This window comes from Oculina patagonica, chromosome 1 (genome assembly GCF_052425735.1).
Source record: "Oculina patagonica isolate OP01 chromosome 1, crgOcupat, whole genome shotgun sequence".
Lineage (NCBI taxonomy): Eukaryota > Metazoa > Cnidaria > Anthozoa > Scleractinia > Oculinidae > Oculina > Oculina patagonica.
In genome coordinates, this window is record NC_135758.1 from 20,391,427 (window position 1) to 20,409,789 (window position 18,363).

General features: G+C 37.0%; 2 protein-coding genes across 2 annotated transcripts in view; one reads left to right on the forward strand and one right to left on the reverse strand.

Annotated features, from left to right (window-relative positions):
* LOC144661584 (uncharacterized) overlaps positions 1 to 7,849 on the reverse strand; it is a 42,833-nt gene extending 34,984 nt beyond the window's left edge. The window contains exons 1-2 of the mRNA XM_078522389.1: positions 7,402 to 7,849; positions 6,155 to 6,404 (exon numbers count right to left, since the gene is read on the reverse strand). Coding sequence (XP_078378515.1) covers positions 6,155 to 6,404; positions 7,402 to 7,602 — 451 coding nt within the window. The 5' untranslated portion in view covers positions 7,603 to 7,849. The remainder of the gene's footprint in view (positions 1 to 6,154; positions 6,405 to 7,401) is intronic.
* A 1,782-nt stretch (positions 7,850 to 9,631) lies between these two features.
* LOC144661454 (uncharacterized) overlaps positions 9,632 to 18,363 on the forward strand; it is a 32,554-nt gene continuing 23,822 nt past the window's right edge. Inside the window, exons 1-3 of the mRNA XM_078522231.1 lie at positions 9,632 to 9,790; positions 13,721 to 13,846; positions 14,469 to 14,581. Coding sequence (XP_078378357.1) covers positions 9,690 to 9,790; positions 13,721 to 13,846; positions 14,469 to 14,581 — 340 coding nt within the window. The 5' untranslated portion in view covers positions 9,632 to 9,689. The remainder of the gene's footprint in view (positions 9,791 to 13,720; positions 13,847 to 14,468; positions 14,582 to 18,363) is intronic.

The window sequence follows — 18,363 nt, forward strand, 5'->3', positions numbered from 1 at the left end:
GAAACCCTAAAACACAAAATCTGGAATCCGAATGTCAAAGACTCCACAGTAAGACAAGAGAAATTACTTATTTTACTATATTTAACTGCAACCTAATCTCAGAAACTCAAAGGGTAGTGCAGAATGCAATCAATTGGCACTGTTGTAATAATTTCACCTGAGAATAAGTCCAATGAGTTCACTTTTCAGTTTGTCTTGTAAGGTGTTGAAAGACCGATCGTGACACATTTCGATTTTGACAAGAAGCAAATCACAAAATCTAAGACAACCAATATACGGGAGAAGGATTTCTCTTATTAAAACCTCACACACACGGCCGATCAGCTGACATTAGAGTGCAGGTGCATGTTTAGTCAAGGAAGCTAGTTTTCAATCATTTCAACCATTGTTTTTATTCTAAATTTCGCTACCGGTAATTGAACTTCAAAAAGGCTTTTGCAGCAGCCAACATGATATTTTTACTTTTCGTGCAAATTTAGGTAACATTATACTTTAAAATTTGTTTTCCTCTTAGCCGGCTGTGACGCATCAAATTCTAATTGGTTTAATTTGTGTTTTTTTTTTACGAAGTCACAGATTCTATCAGAATCCTACCGCATTGAAAAGCACACGAGGTTAAGCTTTTATACAAAATTCCCAAACAAGTCCCTGTTATTTTAATTTTCATTAGTTTGGATTTCAGTAAGACATTGATACAGAAAACGTGATACATTTCCCCTTCTGTTCAAACAAATGTAACATGATACTTTTGTTTTTGTCTCAAATCTATGTAACATGATACTTTTGTTTTTGTTGAAAACGTATGTAACATGAAGGATTTGTTTTCAGACAACAGGGCAACATCAATTAGAACACAGATATTATCTATTTATCAAAGAAATGTTTTTTTCAGATTATGGGATGTAAGGTCACCTTTTCTAAGAAAACAGTGTTGCCATATCAAGAATGATTTCACATAACCACAGTGACATCCAAACGTCTCATTTAATTCTTCTGCAGGAAGAAGCACGCGATGTTCGTGAGAGTAATGCTCTGCGCATGTGTTTAGTGCAAAGTATTTTGTTCCAGAAAGAATAGTACCACAAGAAGAGCAAGGTGCTTTCTGAAACAAATATATACCTAAGTTGTGCTCTTCACATGAAAGGCAACATAGGAAAACTTCCTGTTTACCAAGGGCACACAGTCAGGTGCTCCCCACCCCCTACCCCCTTTCACAGGAATTAATTAATTGATATTAATTAATTAATTGCTGATTAAAAGTTAACACTTTAGTGCTTTATTTAGCACTTTAGAGGTTTAGGGGTTTAGCAGACGACTGTCCACCAAACATTACAAAAGTGTATAATCTGCACTAAAAAGTATAAAAACCATGAAAACGAGGTACTGTATTGGCATTGGTGTGATAAAGACAGTGCAATTTTTTTTTGCATGTGACAAGCATACTGCTAGTCTATTACACAAATTAGTTGCATTAAATCAAAGCTTCATCAGCTTGTTGACGATTGTTGAAATGTGTTGTAAGGTATCCGGTATATATACCTCAGCTGACAACTTCACGTGAGCATGTTTTAAATTTGCGCGGAGGCTGGAAGAATGAACTCTAATAATAAGCTTTTCTATTGTAGCGTCAGTGACAACAAATCTTATTTAGTTCTAGACAAGCAAGCTAGGTTATAGCCTTTCGGTATTGAAGGCGAGACCTTTAATTCACCACTGGCTACTATTGACAGAAACCATGTATTCAATAACATTTCCTAAATTATTCAAAAGCTACTTGACATTTTGAAGGCCGCAATGCCAACTTGAAAAAAATGCCATTTAATGTTACTTGCATGTATACTTTCATTGCTCGCTGGTCTGAATCAAAAGAATTGACACATGCACTTACATTAAGGTTATGTTCACACTTGGTGCCCGAGCACTAATACGCTGGGCACCGACACAAAATTATTTTGTGTTCAGACACTGTATTTGAATTACAAAACCCTTTAGTGCTCAAGTTCAAGGTTAGGACCTTGTACTTTTTATAGGCACTGGCACTGTACCCAAACTGAATTCTGGAGTGACATTATAGTGCCAAATGAGAATCATTAACTCGGGTATAAATTAAATTGTCATAACCACAGCTCTCAAAAAAAAAAATAATAAAATAACCAAAGATCTTTAAGAAAAACCTTAATAGTTGGGGAATTCTTGTTTGAAAGGTGAAGAAAGAACTCATATTTATTTTACACAGCACTTTATTATGACACCATACTATGTAATGTAATATTCCTACTTTCTTGTACTTGACACCGGCGTGCTTGAAGAACTTGTTTTCTATGTCATTCTGGATTACAGATTCTGGATTCCGGATTCCGGATTTCACTGAGATTACGTACGCATTCTGGATTCCAGATTCCAGATTCCATGTTTTATGTTGCCCTCTCACTTGATGAACCCCTTATTCCCTAGAATTTTCAGTTTTTCATTTGATTCCCTAGGGAATTCATCTATTTTTCGCGCTTGAAAAACAACAACAACAAATCAGTTTATAAGAGGGCAGTATTCCACATGATTTTTTAAGGTGATTCCACTGAATTGCATTGTGCATCCTAAACATATTTTTAAAAAACTACATTGAAAAGGCAAAAAGGATCCAAAAACAGGTTACGCTATATATAAGAAAGTAAAATGGGGGGGGGGGGGGGGTGGTATTTTTCTTTTTCTTTCTTTTATTGGTGACGCCTCCTCTGCCTCTACTCAGCTGACATGCTTTTGTTCATTCGAGACTGTTAAACCCACTTGACATATCATTATATTCAATTACCGGTATTTCTTGTAGTTATTCAATTTACTGTATATATTTAATAATTTTCCTCAGATATTTGACAATTATTTCCTTCAGGATTTACATTATTTTGTATGGCAATTGAGTCCTTTTTAAATTTCTGACAGGACATTGGCTTTTTTTAAAAAAAAATATAGGACACTAACATGAGTTTTGATTCTTATACGGTAATATTGGTTTATTTTCCTTGAACAATGACAGAAGTTTGATGATCGCGACCAAAAGCCACTTTTAGCTTACGGCTAATTAAGTAGTCAGCAGTGGTGGATCCAGACCTTCAGGTACTGAAGTGGGGGACCCGACCGATCATCCAGACCCTGGAATAAGGGAGAGGCCTGCTCTCAAAAATTTTTGTGCGGCCCTTGGGGCCTCAGTTTGCCTTAAAAGATAACAAGGGGAGCCCTTTTCGTGTTTAATTGTTTTGTAAACATTCTAGCTGTATTTTGTACCTTATTGTTGACTTTGTAAATTTTTCACTGAAAAAAAGCCTTCAGAAGAGCGAACAAAGACAGGAGCTTTTTGTGCAGATTTGCTCGTACGGAAGAAGAATTGCCGCTCAAGGGCAAATGAAATTGCATGCATGCAAAGCTTCTTGATCCGCATTGCACTTTTTAGAAGTTCCGAGATTGTGATTTGATGTATTAATACAAAGATTTCAATTCTCTTCACATGTGTACCTGAGCTTCATGGGATGTTATTTTTGAAATTACTTAGGGGGAGTGGTAGCATGTAAAATTACTTCCGTTCTACAACTATCGTGCGCACAATTTTTGTCCACGCAGTGTTCTACAACTTCCGTCCACACGTGCTTCACTCTAATATCTCATTCTTGTGAATGATCTAAAAATGCATTACATTTACATTACAACATTTGCTTATAATAAACTGTTTTACTATTTAGTCTAAACAATTATTTTATGCTAAACTACAATTTACATGTACATACAATGAAATAGACTACATGCAGTCCCTATTTTTTCGCAAAGTCCATCGATGTTGAAGTGAAAAATTAAATGAGGCGGGGCAAGGCGGCGCTTCACGCTTGACAGACTTTGCAAAAAAATTGGGACTGCTCGTAGGCTAACAATGAAATACCTCTTACAACACTCTATTCAAGTAACTTTATCATTACTTTTTTCAACATGGGAGAATTAACATAATATGTTTAAATTAAATATTTAAATCTAATTTATGTACAGAGTCTTTATGTAATTTCCCTTTAGGTACTAGTTGCCTTGTTAAATATTTATTTTTACCTCAAGTGGCTTTATGCATGTTTATTTTAATTTCAAGCATCCCAGTAATAACTGGGTTTTAAAACACACACGATGTCTCCAATAAACAGGCTGCAAAAAGATGATGGATGTGGAAACTGATATTACAAGCTATCAATTAGACCAATGCCAAATTGAAATGGATTTCTTACATTGTTTTTGAGAAGCAACTTTGAAACAATGATGATGATGATGATGATGATGATAAAAGAATAAATAAAAAATAACTAAACAAGAAACTTATTGTTCATGTTAAGCTTCATTTTTTTTATTGCCTGAAGGTGGGTGCCCATGATTTTTTGAAGAGGTTCACAATCCCAACTTTGAATGGCCGGTACTGATGTTCAAGCTGTCTGAGCTTGGTGGGTTACATCAAATTAAATCTAGGAAAACAGAGAAAACCTTCAAGGAAAGATGTTTTATGCCATACAGTAAAAATGCACGTATAAGAACCTAGATTTTTCCAACTAAGCCTAAATAGGTTCTTATAGAAATGGTATATAGTGGAATTTTAGGCTACTTAGGTTCTATTTAAAAATAGGTTTTTAATTTGCTAGGGTGTGCACTAGCGATCAGCACAGATAACTACTACAGGGCATATTTAATATGAAATATATTGGAATACAGTGATAACCATACAATAAATTTATCTTTCCAAAGTACTAACATACATGTCTAGACTAAAATTTGCGTTCTGTATTTTTCGTCTGTGCCTTCATTTTTGTAAAAAAAGAACCTATTGAAATTTTTAGGCTAAATGGGTTCTTGTGAAAAGGGGGTTTAAAATGAAAATTTTGGCATTTTATTGAAAAAAAATTATTTGTAACGATCCTTTAACTTTTCTCAATTTTTTTTTTCGCCCAGCCCCTGAGGAAGGGTTGTACTGCAAACCGAAATATAGGGCAAAGTTATTTCAATACATTTTAGTTGTTTTATCCATTTTGTATATTTTTGACCACTAAGCCGGCAGGATCAGTTTGCCGTCTATATTTTCCGCTTTAATTGTAGGATCTTATATGTGGGTTTTACTGTACTGTAGGTATCACATGTGATAAAAAAACATTGTTTCCTTTTGTCAGAAACACACTGGGCTAGGCACATCTTTACATTTTTAATGGCTGAAAATATTCGTCAACCTCATTTTATTTGCAGGGTCTCTCTTCTTGTCTTCCCCTGGATTTTCAACCCAGTTCTTTTTTGAAAATGCTTCAGTTACTTTTTCAAAATTTTAATCTGGACTATAAGAAGCATTAGGTCATTTTAAAAGTAAAGGTCTATATGCTGAGAGCGTTACTGATATGCAAAACCCATGGCAATTTTGGTACCATGGTACCAAAATTGGTATTTGGTACTAATGTTAATCAAAATTAGTTTCTTGAAAAGTTCTTCAGTAAAGATGTGAAGCAGCTTTCTTGACTGCTTATGCAATGAAATATCATCTGTTCAAAATCGGGATGGTATGTATTTAATTTTTTTTTTGTTTCTTCTATTTGACTTTAATTGGCACCTTCTGTAAATAAAGATGTTAAAACGCAAAAAATGTTGTTCTTACAATACCAAAATTAAACAGTTCAAGCCTACAAAGGGGCATCTCATTTCCACTTATAAAATCAATAATCGTTTACGTTTGCTAATAATTTAGTCCCAAGAAAACATTTCCTCCTATTAACTCTGAAATTTCAGTATGTAAAGTAATCTATAATGCTTACTGTAGTACCTGTAATCAAGAACAGTTGCCTTCTTGGCACACGTTTGGACCACCAATTACTTTACTAATGTATAAACATTAAAAAAAAATTCATGTGATTTGGATGCTTAACATTTATTATAATAGAAGATGATGGTGAGGTCATGGGTTTTTCAACTACATGTTCCCCATATGCTCCTAAGACATTAATTTGGGTCCTGATTAAAATTTTCGAAGCTGGAAACATGAGATTTCTTTTTTATTTACGGTTGTTGGTGTATAATGTTCACATTTTTTTTTATGATGTCATCTGTTCTTAAACGTATCTTGTAATATTCTTATTAGTTGCGTGATTCCACATACCTTTCTTAAACGCAGCTGCTTCTGGAGCTTCGGTGGCCTTTAGAAACAGAACTTCTACTACAGTGCCGTGTTCCTGCTGACGGAAGTAGAATGGCTTAGAAAGCTGCTCTTCAAACTCTTCGTTGATAGGGTAGTTAGTTAGAACGCGGCCATAGGGGGCACGCCTCAATCTGGGCTCCCGGACATCTAACTTGTAAAGATGGGAAGGCGTCCCGCTGTCGTATTCGCGTGATACTGACGTTATGTCAACCTACATGTATTAATAAACATGTTATTGTTATTGTTATTTGATATGTTAAATAATTCGAATTAGAGACGCATCTTATGCAGACATGCAAAAGAAAGAAAAGTCAAGATGTCGCTATGTTTTACCTTCAAGTGAAGAACTGGGGCTAGTCGAAGCGTGACGTAAAAACAAAAACCTCGAGAACCAAACAAACAGAACGGGATTTGTTCTAACTGACAATTTGTCATTTCACATATACATCGTATTCGTTCCAATTTTGTCTAGAACTGAACAACAAAACAACAGGGAAAGACAGGAAAGCCCCCGAAAAGTTTTTCTATTTTGACCTCCAGGTCTTCACTTTGTGCTGTCTTTGATCGATCTGGAAGTGAAATTCAACGTTTTTAGACGGCTAAAACGTGAAGACGAAAATAACATTTGGAATATTTCCTCGAAGTTCGCATCAAGATCCCATGCAGATTCGATCAAGCAAATAAAAGAAACTATCTGCCATATACACTTTACATAGGGAACGTTGAAGCCCAACTGAACATGTTTAATAGAACAAAGACAGTTTGATGTCTTAAACTAATTAATAAAAAGTTAGTTTGCTGCGCCTTTGATGAGATGTGGCGTCGCCTTTGAGTGTAGATTACTCAAAGGCCAAGATGACAGACCAAATGTCTTTAAAATATATAGAACAATTTTCGAAACTAAATCCCGAGACTTGGTAACTTATCGCAAACTGCATGAGGTTTTTTTGGGATATCGAGTTCAGATAAAAGTTTCGGAGACCCACCATTTTCCAGATGCTATTCGCCACACCTACAGATACATGTTGTGAGACCCACACCCCAAAAGTCCAACGCTCCAATAAATGTGATCTTTTTGGTGGTTTGAGAATTAATTATGATCAAATCAACTAGGTAAGCGTAACAGAAAACTAAAGCAAGTTGTTCGTTGCCTATGTACGATGCATTGTGTTACGTTAGCAGGTATTTATAGTGTGGACAGTGCTTACCAGTGCATGAACTTGAAAGCCGTCAACCTCCGTAGATTTGGAACCTCGTGCAGTGTGAACTGCCACCTCGTAAGAATAAGTACATTTGGAGAGTTGGACAAATGAGAGTCGCTTCTCCTTTAGCTCTTTAAATGCTGCTGCATTTTCACCAAAAACTAGAGCTGAAACTTGCAATAGTAAAATCCAGCAGTGCCAATCCATGACAACTGCTTTCTTGTGAACCGATATTTAGCTGAATGAATCCAACCAGTCAGGGTTATTATGTATACGATGTCGTACGTGTTCTTCTCTGTATTTCACTTCACCGACTTTTCTATTGATTCAGGTTGTTTTCAATCTTGCGCTGGTACGGTGTCAAAGGTTGTATCTTAAAGTTTTCTCAAAAGAAAGTGCTTTTTGTTTTCCATGCTACGATTAATTAATAGTGCATTGCACTGTTGACACTGTTCTGTGAAATGTGTCTTTACAAGAAATAACAAAAAAAATTATTATGACCGTAGAACGAACAGACGAATGAATGAATTAGTTTAAAGACTAAAAAATCGGGGGAGTGATTGGAATTTCAAGAAACCACGGTAAAAAAAACAAACAAAAAAAACAGCGATGTCTTCCTTTAAACGAAAACTCTCTCTTGACTTTGCGGAAGTTGTTAGTGACTGCTGATATCTTTGTGTCAACATTGAATTGCTCGGAACCTAATCAGTATTCCAGAGGTATTTTCGCGGTTCACGTGTTGGTTAAACCGCACGTGCAGTGTAATGTTGTTCTTCTACTGGCATTCTAAACGTTTACTTGGGTAAGGCTTGCCAGTTGCAAAGTTAGCAATCCTATAATAAAACTGTTGTTATTCTTTACTTTCGCGACTTTTTGTTGTATATTTTCTGTTTCTCTCTTGTTTGTGTGGTGTCTAGCTTTAACACTGAAACTAGAGCTGAAACTTGCAATAGTAAAATCCAGCAGTGCCAATCCATGACAATTGCTTGCTGGTGAACCGATATTTATTTGAATGGATCAAACCAGTCAGGGTTAATATGTCTCGATGCCGTACGTGTTCATCTCTGTATTTCACTTAACCGACTTTTCTATTGTTTCAGGTTGTTTTCAATCTTGCACTGGTACGGTGTCAAAGGTTGTATCTTAAAGTTTTTTCAAAAGAAAGTGCTTTTTGTTTTCCATGCTACGATTAATTAATGGCGCAGTGGACTGTTGACACTGTTCTGTGAAATGTGTCTTTACAAGAAATAATAAAAAAAAAATGTTATGACCGTAAAACGAACAGACGAATGAATGAATTAGTTTAAAAACTAAAAATCAGGGGAGTGTTTAAAATTTCAAGAAACCACGGTGAAAAAAACAACGATGTCTTCCTTTAAAAGAAAACTCTCTCTTGACTTTGCGGAAGTTGTTAGTGACTGCTGATATCTTTGTGTCAACATTGAATTGCTTGGAACCTAATCAGTATTCCAGAGGTATTTTCGCGGTTCATGTGTTAGTTGAACCGCACGTGCAGTGTAATGTTGTTCTTCTACTGACTTTCTGAACGTTTACTTTGGTAAGGCTTGCCAGTTGCAAAGTTAGCAATCCTATAATAAAACTGTTGTTATTCTTTACTTTCGCGACTTTTTGTTGTATATTTTCTGTTTCTCTCTTGTTTGTGTGGTGTCTAGCTTTAACACTGAAACTAGAGCTGAAACTTGCAATAGTAAAATCCAGCAGTGCCAATCCATGACAATTGCTTGCTGGTGAACCGATATTTATTTGAATGGATCAAACCAGTCAGGGTTTTTGTTGTATATTTTCTTCTCTTGTTTGTGTGGTGTCTAGCTTTGACGCTGTAATTAGTGCCTACTTGGCGTATTATTAACACATGAGGCGCGGGAGGGGGGTGGGCAAGAAGCCCAATTTACCCTCTTGGACAAAGTAAAAGACATAGATTACCACCTTCAGTACAGCTGAAAAAATATTTTAAAAACCCTACTTTATTGGTAGGGATCGTACACATAGAAAACAAGGTTGGTAATTAATTTCCTTATGCGAGATGTAATAAAAATTTTGCAACCAAAAAATTAATAGCTTCTCCCCCCCCCTCCCCTCCCCCCCCCAATCAAGCACCTAAAAATCCCCCCTTTCGGATTAATTTCATTCAACCCGTCAAACATAGCTGGTTGCTATTAATAAACAAAAATAAACAAAAGATTTTGAGAGTAGTAGAATGTGTATTACTCCAGAATCTGATTTACACGTGTTACGAAAAGCACTCTAACAGGTTTCCCAGATGTAAATTCATCATGTTTGCCAGGACATTATTTTTGGTTGTCTGTTCCATTTCCAACTTCAAGGTAGCGAACAGCATAATTCTCCACAACCCTTCAAATCTTGACGAAAATGGGTAAGTTTGTTGTACTAGCCTCATCGTATTTGTGCTGTTAAGTATTTTAAACTACAGCGTGTATATTTTGCGAGAAATACTTACATGGTAAGAACAGCTTTCCCTGTTTTATATACGCAGACCAGAAAGAAAATAACTTTATAAAGCCTTACAAACGAGTTGTGTAGACCGGTTAAACGCTGTATTTTCAGCTCCGAGCAATGCAGGAATGAGTCGCTCTGAACTTTGCAGCTTTTTTGTCGTCTCTTGCTTTTAATAAACCATCAACCATCAAAACCATTAAATGAATAAATAAATCGACTTTGTTTAACGAGGGTTGCACGTAACAGTCTTGCAGCTGACAAACCTGTGGCCCTCGAATTCCGATCGAAATGGTGTTTGTGGAGGGAGGAAAACCGAAGAATCTTGGAAAAACCCTCGGAGCAAGGACGAGAACCAGCAACAAACTTAACCCACATATCATGCCTGGTCCGGGAGTCGAACCCGGCCACATTGGTGGAAAGTGAGCGCTCTCGCCACTGAGCTATCCCTGCTCCTCCGATGTTTAAATAGGCTACTTCCGCTTCGACTTATTTTAACCGAAGGGTAGTACTCGTACAAAAGGAGTCCCCAATATTATGGAAAATCTAATGCATTATTTCGTAGCTTATAAACAGGCGAATTAACGACCATTATAGACAGAAGGTGCGACTCTACGAAATCTCTGAGTGACGCTGTATTTATTAAATTGCAGTGGCGACTGATCGTTTTAAAAATAATTTAAATGTTATTTAGGAAAGGAAAGTCTGTTCTTTTGCAAACTAAAGCTGTAACTTGCAATAAAAGTAAAATCAAACAGTGCCAATCCAGGACAGCCGCTTGCTTGCAAACAGATATATCTAGTAAAAAGAAATTACCGCTTGTGTTAAGGTATTTGAAATTAACACGACTTAAATTAACGCGAATTGATTGAAAAATTACTTGACACTGAATAAAGGAAATTAACGCGAAAGAGAGGGTAACATTTTAAAATGAAGGAAATTAACGCGACGTACACAAAGAAAAACACTTGTTGAGACAACAGGAACAAGTTTATTTCAACACAGGGCGTATAATCCGAGACGGAAAAATGTTCAAGATACTTCGACTGTTTTTACAGTTTCAGTGAAACCAGTAGATTTCCACACTAATGAAATAATGTTTTATCCTAGCAGATTAGAAAGTCTGTACTGTATCGAAAAATTGGGGCCACTTAAATAACGCTCCACTTAATTAACGGCGCGAAAATTAACGTTAACAAAAATTAACGCGAATGCTTGCGTTAATTTCATGAGCGTTAGTTTCCTTAAAACTGTCAGGATTATTACTGAACGTGTTTAAACATGGTAAAGAAGTACGTGCTCATCCTTGTATTTACCGACTTTTCTATTGTTTCAGGTTGTTTTCAATCTTGCGCTGTTACGGTGTCAAAGGTTGTATCTTTAAATTTTCCCATGAGAAAATGCTTTTGATTTTCTATACTTCGATTAATTGATAGCGCAGTGTGATCTTGTAAATATTTAAAGCACTGATGTCACAATTTATAAAATTGCCTTTCTTGAAGCCGGCAACTTCCGCAACGACACATTTCAACGTTCACGGTTTGTTTACCCGCACGTACACTACATTACTGTATGCTGCTAAAATACAAAAGTTACATAATTAAATTCTGCATTCATCGATTGCAAAGTTAGTAATCCTATTATGAAATTGTTTTTCATCATATATACAATCTTTACTCTCGAAGCATTTTTGTCGGAATTTGCCCAAGGTCTGTTGCTTGTTCAGTGTTTTCTATCTCCTCGGTGACAGTATGGTGTATTGACTGTGCCTTTTACGGTGTAATAAGCCGGCGGACTATCTTCATGTTTGCTAAGACGTTATTTCTGGTTATCTACTTTACTTCCCGCTTCAGAAGGCGACGGAGAGTATAATTGTCTAGAACCCTGTAACTCTGGACGAAAATGGGCGAGTTTGCTACCTGGAAATAATTTTTTAAGCAATACTGACGTGGCATGCCGACGTTTCTATGATTTTAATAGACAATGTCTTATCAAAGCTTTGAGGATGATTTGTCTTAGACCGGTTTACCATAAAGTGGGATCACAGGCTCTCTACTTTTTCAACGCTAAAGAAACTGCGAGCGCAAAGCACACGCGTGGGCGCCCAGTTCCTTCGCGATCCGTTCAACGATCGAAGAAAAATACGAATACAGGACTGTGAATAGATTCCCTGAGAAGGATTCGCTCTGATCATTGTATATTTTTTGTCGTATGTATTGTTTAAATTAATGAAAGAGAAATACTTGAAGAACAACAGGCAACGATATGAAAGAAAGCCCACGTTTGCAAGCAAATTTTCGGTTCAGTGAATAACGTGTTTAAAATTTAGTTTGTCAGAATATACATTAGAGTAGAAAAGGAATAAGCCATTTTAAACTGATCTTAGATTATCTTTCGCTTTAAAGTTATTTTGAATTATTTACCCCCGAGTTCTGCCATAGCACTTATTTTCTCGAACGTTTTCAACAGCAGATGAAACGTTTTGTATAAGGCCGAACATCGCATTCGGTAAATTTCACGCTAGCTAATCACACACAAAAAAAATTGGACTAAAATGAACTACCAGAACGTCAGCAATATGAAGTAGCTTTCATATACATTGATGTGTATACAATGTAAACAAACTTACACGATTATAACTGTTTCAATATGTATAGATGAGTAAACAGTTTTCTTTATGAATAAACTCTTTTTGTCTCAATGGATGTCTCAAACCTGTACACCAACGGTCCACAGGAGGAAGGAATCACTGTCGTGAACAACTCTACTATACTCATTCCTTCCTTAAAAGAAACTTCCTTCAGATTCATGGCACCGCAATGAGAACTAAAATGCTATCTGAACATTTTCATGACTATTAGACTATTGTGTAAGAAATATTTAGTATTGTATTAGTCGAAGTACTAATAAAACCATTGGTGTGGAAAAGATACATGTATATCGATGTCGTGTTCTCTTTGTGGAACACAAACAGAAGAAAACAACATTTTTATTAAGACAGGGAACGATACCAACCTGTGGTTAGATTAATGCCTGATATTTCTGATAAAGAAATGACTTTTGAAGACACTTGCATTTACTAGGATAACAGATTTGAGCGAGAATCGATCCTTCAATCGATCCTTGGCGCTCTCATTTCAATATCACTGAGTTGCATGGAAATGAAAACTAGGTCAACGGCATTTTTTACACGTTTCTCTTCTGCCAGTAGCATTTTGAGTCTCATCAGTCCACCAAAATGTTTTGCCATTCTTTTGGTATTATGAGAGGGTTGAAAAAGCGAGTGGCAAACAAACTGATGATAAAACACCGTGTGTGAAATTCGCACCCGAACTTGTACAAATTGTGGCCAAATTCCCACATGCCTGTGAACCCAGACAATAATTCAATCGTCATTCTCGAGAGGAATGCTTGAGCTGTTTTGACTGCGACAGCTTGCTTGCTTGAAAGGAAATCACTGAGTAAAACTAATATTTTGTCGCTTATGGGAGGTGATCGCTCACAAGGAGGTCGGACAACAAAAAGTCTAAATTTTGAGTAATAGCCTGTAGTTGTTTTCGAGGGTTAGTCCTCTCTCCTCCGCCTTGACCACCAGCAGTTTGGAAGCTGTAGAGAGAAGAAAGAAAATTTCTTTATTTTTTGGAACTTCACTCTACATTGCTGTTCTGGGTAAAGATGGATGGCTCTTGACATTCTAGAAAAAATATAGAGCCTTTAATAACGGGTGAAAGGGATTTTTGAACTTACGGTGATCAGTGTTTCTGGACAATCTCCACACCTTTAAAACCAGAGTTTTGAATCTGACAGAGTCGCCTTAAATATTGGTCTTGTCTTCTCAAATATTTTCCAGGGCTAACGTTTGTTCCAGACAAACTTCACAGATTCAGCAGTATTACACAACTACAACAACGATCTCATACACACACACAACTACCAAGTGTGGTTTGTTTGGTTGGTTTAAGTGCGCTTCATCAAGGTAAGGGGCATAATGTATAAAACAATCATTTTGTCAAGTCATGCACTGGTCAATAACATTTAACAATATTATTCATCTTAGTGGAGGTCATATCGCTCTGCTACAGTAAAAACCTGCGTGGCTGAAATTTGTCATTTTTATACCCCAAAATAGGAGGAGCAGTTTTCCACTATTATGCCAAATGAATTAAACACAATCTATGGTATAACTGTATTAAAAAAGACTAAAAATGCTCTGGTGGTGGGGTGTTTGTTTTGCATTTCCAGCTTATGTACATAAGAAAAGGGGTAAGGGGCTAAGTATTCAAGATTGTAGCTCCAGGAGGGAAAACTTTACTAAAGAGGGGAGCTAAAAACTAATAAAGCTTTAACAGTGATTATTTTTATTATTTTTTTGTTTCATTTTTTTTTCAGTTTCATTTGGTTAAATTCAGTTTTTTTGTTTTCCTCTCCTCGCGAGAAAGTTCTGGCTACATGCAGTGTGAAAAATGCATCCTCGAAAACCCAGGGAATGACAAATAACATATATTAAGATAATAAGAAATGTTTGTGGTCTTGTAGCGATTTTTCATCGGTTGTTACTAATCCATGTTCTTCGTCTAATGTACGTGTATGTTTTTAAGACAAGTATACCGCACAAGGTCAGTCCGAAGAACAAGAACAGTATTCGTTAAAATCCTATTTTGCTGTGCTGGATGGAAGAAAAGACACTCAAGCGCAACTGGATGTTTAGAAGGTAGGTAAAAGTTGTTCATACATGCCCTCAGGTTTTTTATAGGTCAAGTTACTCCAAATTATATTTAGTGAACTAAATGTAAATAATGTGGCTATATCAGTAGCAGAAAAAAATAGAGCCTTTTTTATTCTGAAGTTTAAGATGTTAGCTTCTATGGTTAAAAAGCGAAAATGGTTTGCAAATTGTATACGTACTCTCGGTTGATGGTGACATAGATTACTTCATAGAACGTGCTTTGTACGGATTTTTATTCACGAGTTGCAAAACTTTGGAAAAACGAACGAGTGAGCGAAGCGAACGAGTGAGTTTTCCAAAGTTTTGCAACTCGTTAATAAAAATCCGTACAATGCACTTTCTATGAAGTAATTTGTTTATCATATATATATAACGAGAATTCAACCATTGTAAAATTGACGCGATTTTTCTCGCAAGTTAATTCATAAACCTTTGACATGTTACAGTTTGACCGTAGAGGGAGGAAAAACAGCAATATGCACATCGCTTTCCAAGCGAAATCACTTTTAACAAAATTCGAAAAATTACTGCCAACAAAATCTCCTGAAAAAGAACTTTATTTAATTAAACACATTGCGTTACTTTTTCAAACCAAAATTTTTGGTATCGCATCGAGTGAGCGTCGTTACAAGCGAATCAACTAAACAAGGGATTAGTGGAAAACACGGGGCCGGGGTCCCGGGGTCCCGGGGTCCCGGGGTCCCGGGGTCCCGGGGTGTGGAAAACGCGGGGTGTGGAAAACGCGGGGTGTGGAAAACACGGGGTGTGGAAAACACGGGGTCCCGGGGTCTGTAGAAAACGCGGGGTCCCGGGGTCTGAAAATAAAACGAAGGTAAAAAAAAAAATCTGGCTAAAAAGACAAGTTTAATAATTTATCACCACCTTAGGATCTTCGTAAAACGTCTTTCCTTGCGTTGAAAAGCCTATATACATGTCGTAAAAATGCAATTCAAGTTTGTGAATCATATACTTGTCCTTGTGATCTTTTGGGAATATCCGTTTTTTCCATTTTATAAAATTAACAATTTATCAGGTATCCGAAAATAAAACTACTCCAAGAAGAACACAGTACAAGCCAATAATGAAACGGGAAATACAGGCAGACAGTTGTCTAGTCATAAGTAATTTATCGTGCAGGAAAGGGGCGGCGTCTGCGTACAGGTTGCAAACATTGTCCGCCGAATTAAGTCAAAATGTAATTCTTTTATTAACTACCACCCGATCGTGTATAAAGTCTGTCGCTCTCCAGCTAAGACTCAACATTGATTTGCTATATTCATGTAGCTCCAAGCTACAGCTAAAAGTAAACATTGGCATATGCGTGGAATAACTATGACATGCTACCGGTCATATATCAATGCACAGAAAACGGATATTAGATATAACAACCATAATCAGTAGAGTACGGTAGATGAGTTAACTTCAAGGGTGGATCCAAATGAGTCCCTCCCGATTTCTTCTTTCTCGCTTATTTCTTTCCACTGAAACTACGCAATTCCGTCCACACTTAACTTTTTTTTGGCCGTGTTATCACGGTCGGCAGCTTTCTTTCTTTTTAGTGCTGAAACCACGGCACCACACGACGATTCATGAATGAAACTAGGTGAATGAAGTCAGCGCCTGTGTCAGATATTCGGGGGTGGAAGAGGAATAATGAATAATGAATAACGGGCTAAAACAGAAAATGAATAAGGAATATTTAAGGCGCAATGCTTGGAATAATGAATAAGTCATTTCCAGTAAAGGAATAATGAATAGTGGTTATTCACCGGGCTCAAACATTGTCTCTTCAGGCCAACGAGAGGGTGGGACACTCAAAATAATTACCTTTAAGTGTTGTATGATAGACATCTGAAATTTGTGCAAAACTTCTACCAGAATGCCTAAATTAGCGTTTCTGGGGTTCAAAAAATGAAAGTTTTCCCGGGGGACAATGCCCCCGGACCCCCTACTCTGTTATGTATCAAGCAGCATCCAGTCCATCCCACTAACTATTTGGTTGCAAACAAAGCTGACCCACAGTTATCGACACAGTGACAATCACGTCCCATCAATACACTACAGTAGCTTTGTTATCACTTTAAACTGCAATTTTGTCTGATATTCGAATTTTTTTTGGGAAGGGGGGTAGTTCTAGACAAAAGCAGCAAATAAAGAAGCAGGGTAAAAATATCTGATGACGAAGTAGGGCAAATGCATTTTTTAGGCACTGTCGATCAAATTCCACCCCCATCCCATACAAAATGAGCGGTCACTTAATTTAGGCAATAAGGAATAATGAATAACAAGAAAAGTCTGAAAATGAATAATGAATAAGTCGTGAAAAATGTGAAGGAATAATGAATAAGTCAGTTCCGATAATTCCTCTTCCACCCCCGAAGATATGGGCGAAGTTGGCGCGTAGTTTGTCTTAATATTTATTTTCGGATACCTGATAAATTGTTAATTTTATAAAATGGAAAAAACGGATATTCCCAAAAGATCACAAGGACAAGTATATGATTCACAAACTTGAATTGCATTTTTACGACATGTATATAGGCTTTTCAACGCAAGGAAAGACGTTTTACGAAGATCCTAAGTTTGGTGGTGATAAATTATTAAACTTGTCTTTTTAGCCAGAATTTTTTTTTTACCTTCGTTTTATTTTCAGACCCCGGGACCCCGCGTTTTCTACAGACCCCGGGACCCCGTGTTTTCCACACCCCGCGTTTTCCACACCCCGTGTTTTCCACAGACCCCGGGACCCCGTGTTTTCCACAACCCGTGTTTTCCACACCCCGCGTTTTCCACACCCCGCGTTTTCCACACCCCGTGTTTCCACACCCCGTGTTTTCCACAGACCCCGGGACCCCGCGTTTTCCACACCCCGGGACCCCGGGACCCCGGCCCCGTGTTTTCCACTAATCCCTAAACAAGTAAGCGAATTTTGAACAAAATTGTGACAACACAAGGAGTTGCGACGTAAATCCACATTCCGAAATACAGTCTACTTTACCATGGTGTTCCCAAGAGTGCTTGAATATTCTTAGAAAGTCTGCGGATGCGTTGCAAGTTTAAAAAAAATTCTTGTTCGCCGGCTTCGCTTTCATTTATCGACACTTCGCTTGTCTTCGCTACGCCTTTGAAGAATGATTTTTATCGTTATCATCTCATTACTGTATCCTTTCGGTTTTGCTTAGCGACTTCCTGTTTGCTTGCCTTTCCATAAAGTTCTCCAAAGACCAAGGTTTAATTTATTAAGGAACAAATCGTGTAGCCATGTTTTCCAAGCATAAACTGCCGTCGGGAGCAAACTTGCCGCTCGCTTTCTCAACCTCGTTGGAAACCATTTGAGTTCGCGCGCAATGATTGGTTGGGTCGTACCACTCTAGATGCTGATTGGTTATATTTTTGACATGTGAAGAAAGCTATACGCGAAGCTGGTTAGACGTATCGCTTCTTTCACATGTGAAATATAGGAAATATAGAAATCTATTTGCAAGGTTTATTGCCCAACATTCTCGCTATATATGTAACAAATTGGTGTACTAAATGTATTATGAAAAAACTTTATAAATCTTCTAATAATATATGCCAGTGCTGCCAGTATAAAACTATGGTTAAATATTTTTTCATCGCAGTTTTTCATTGCATCCAGTTTAATAAACTAGAAATAGCTGACACTAGGTTGCCCCCGAAGTTTCGACGATGTTTATCGGTTTTTCTTTGCTGTTCATCCTTTTCTACGAACAATTCAGACATTTGATTGGAAATTAATTTTCTAT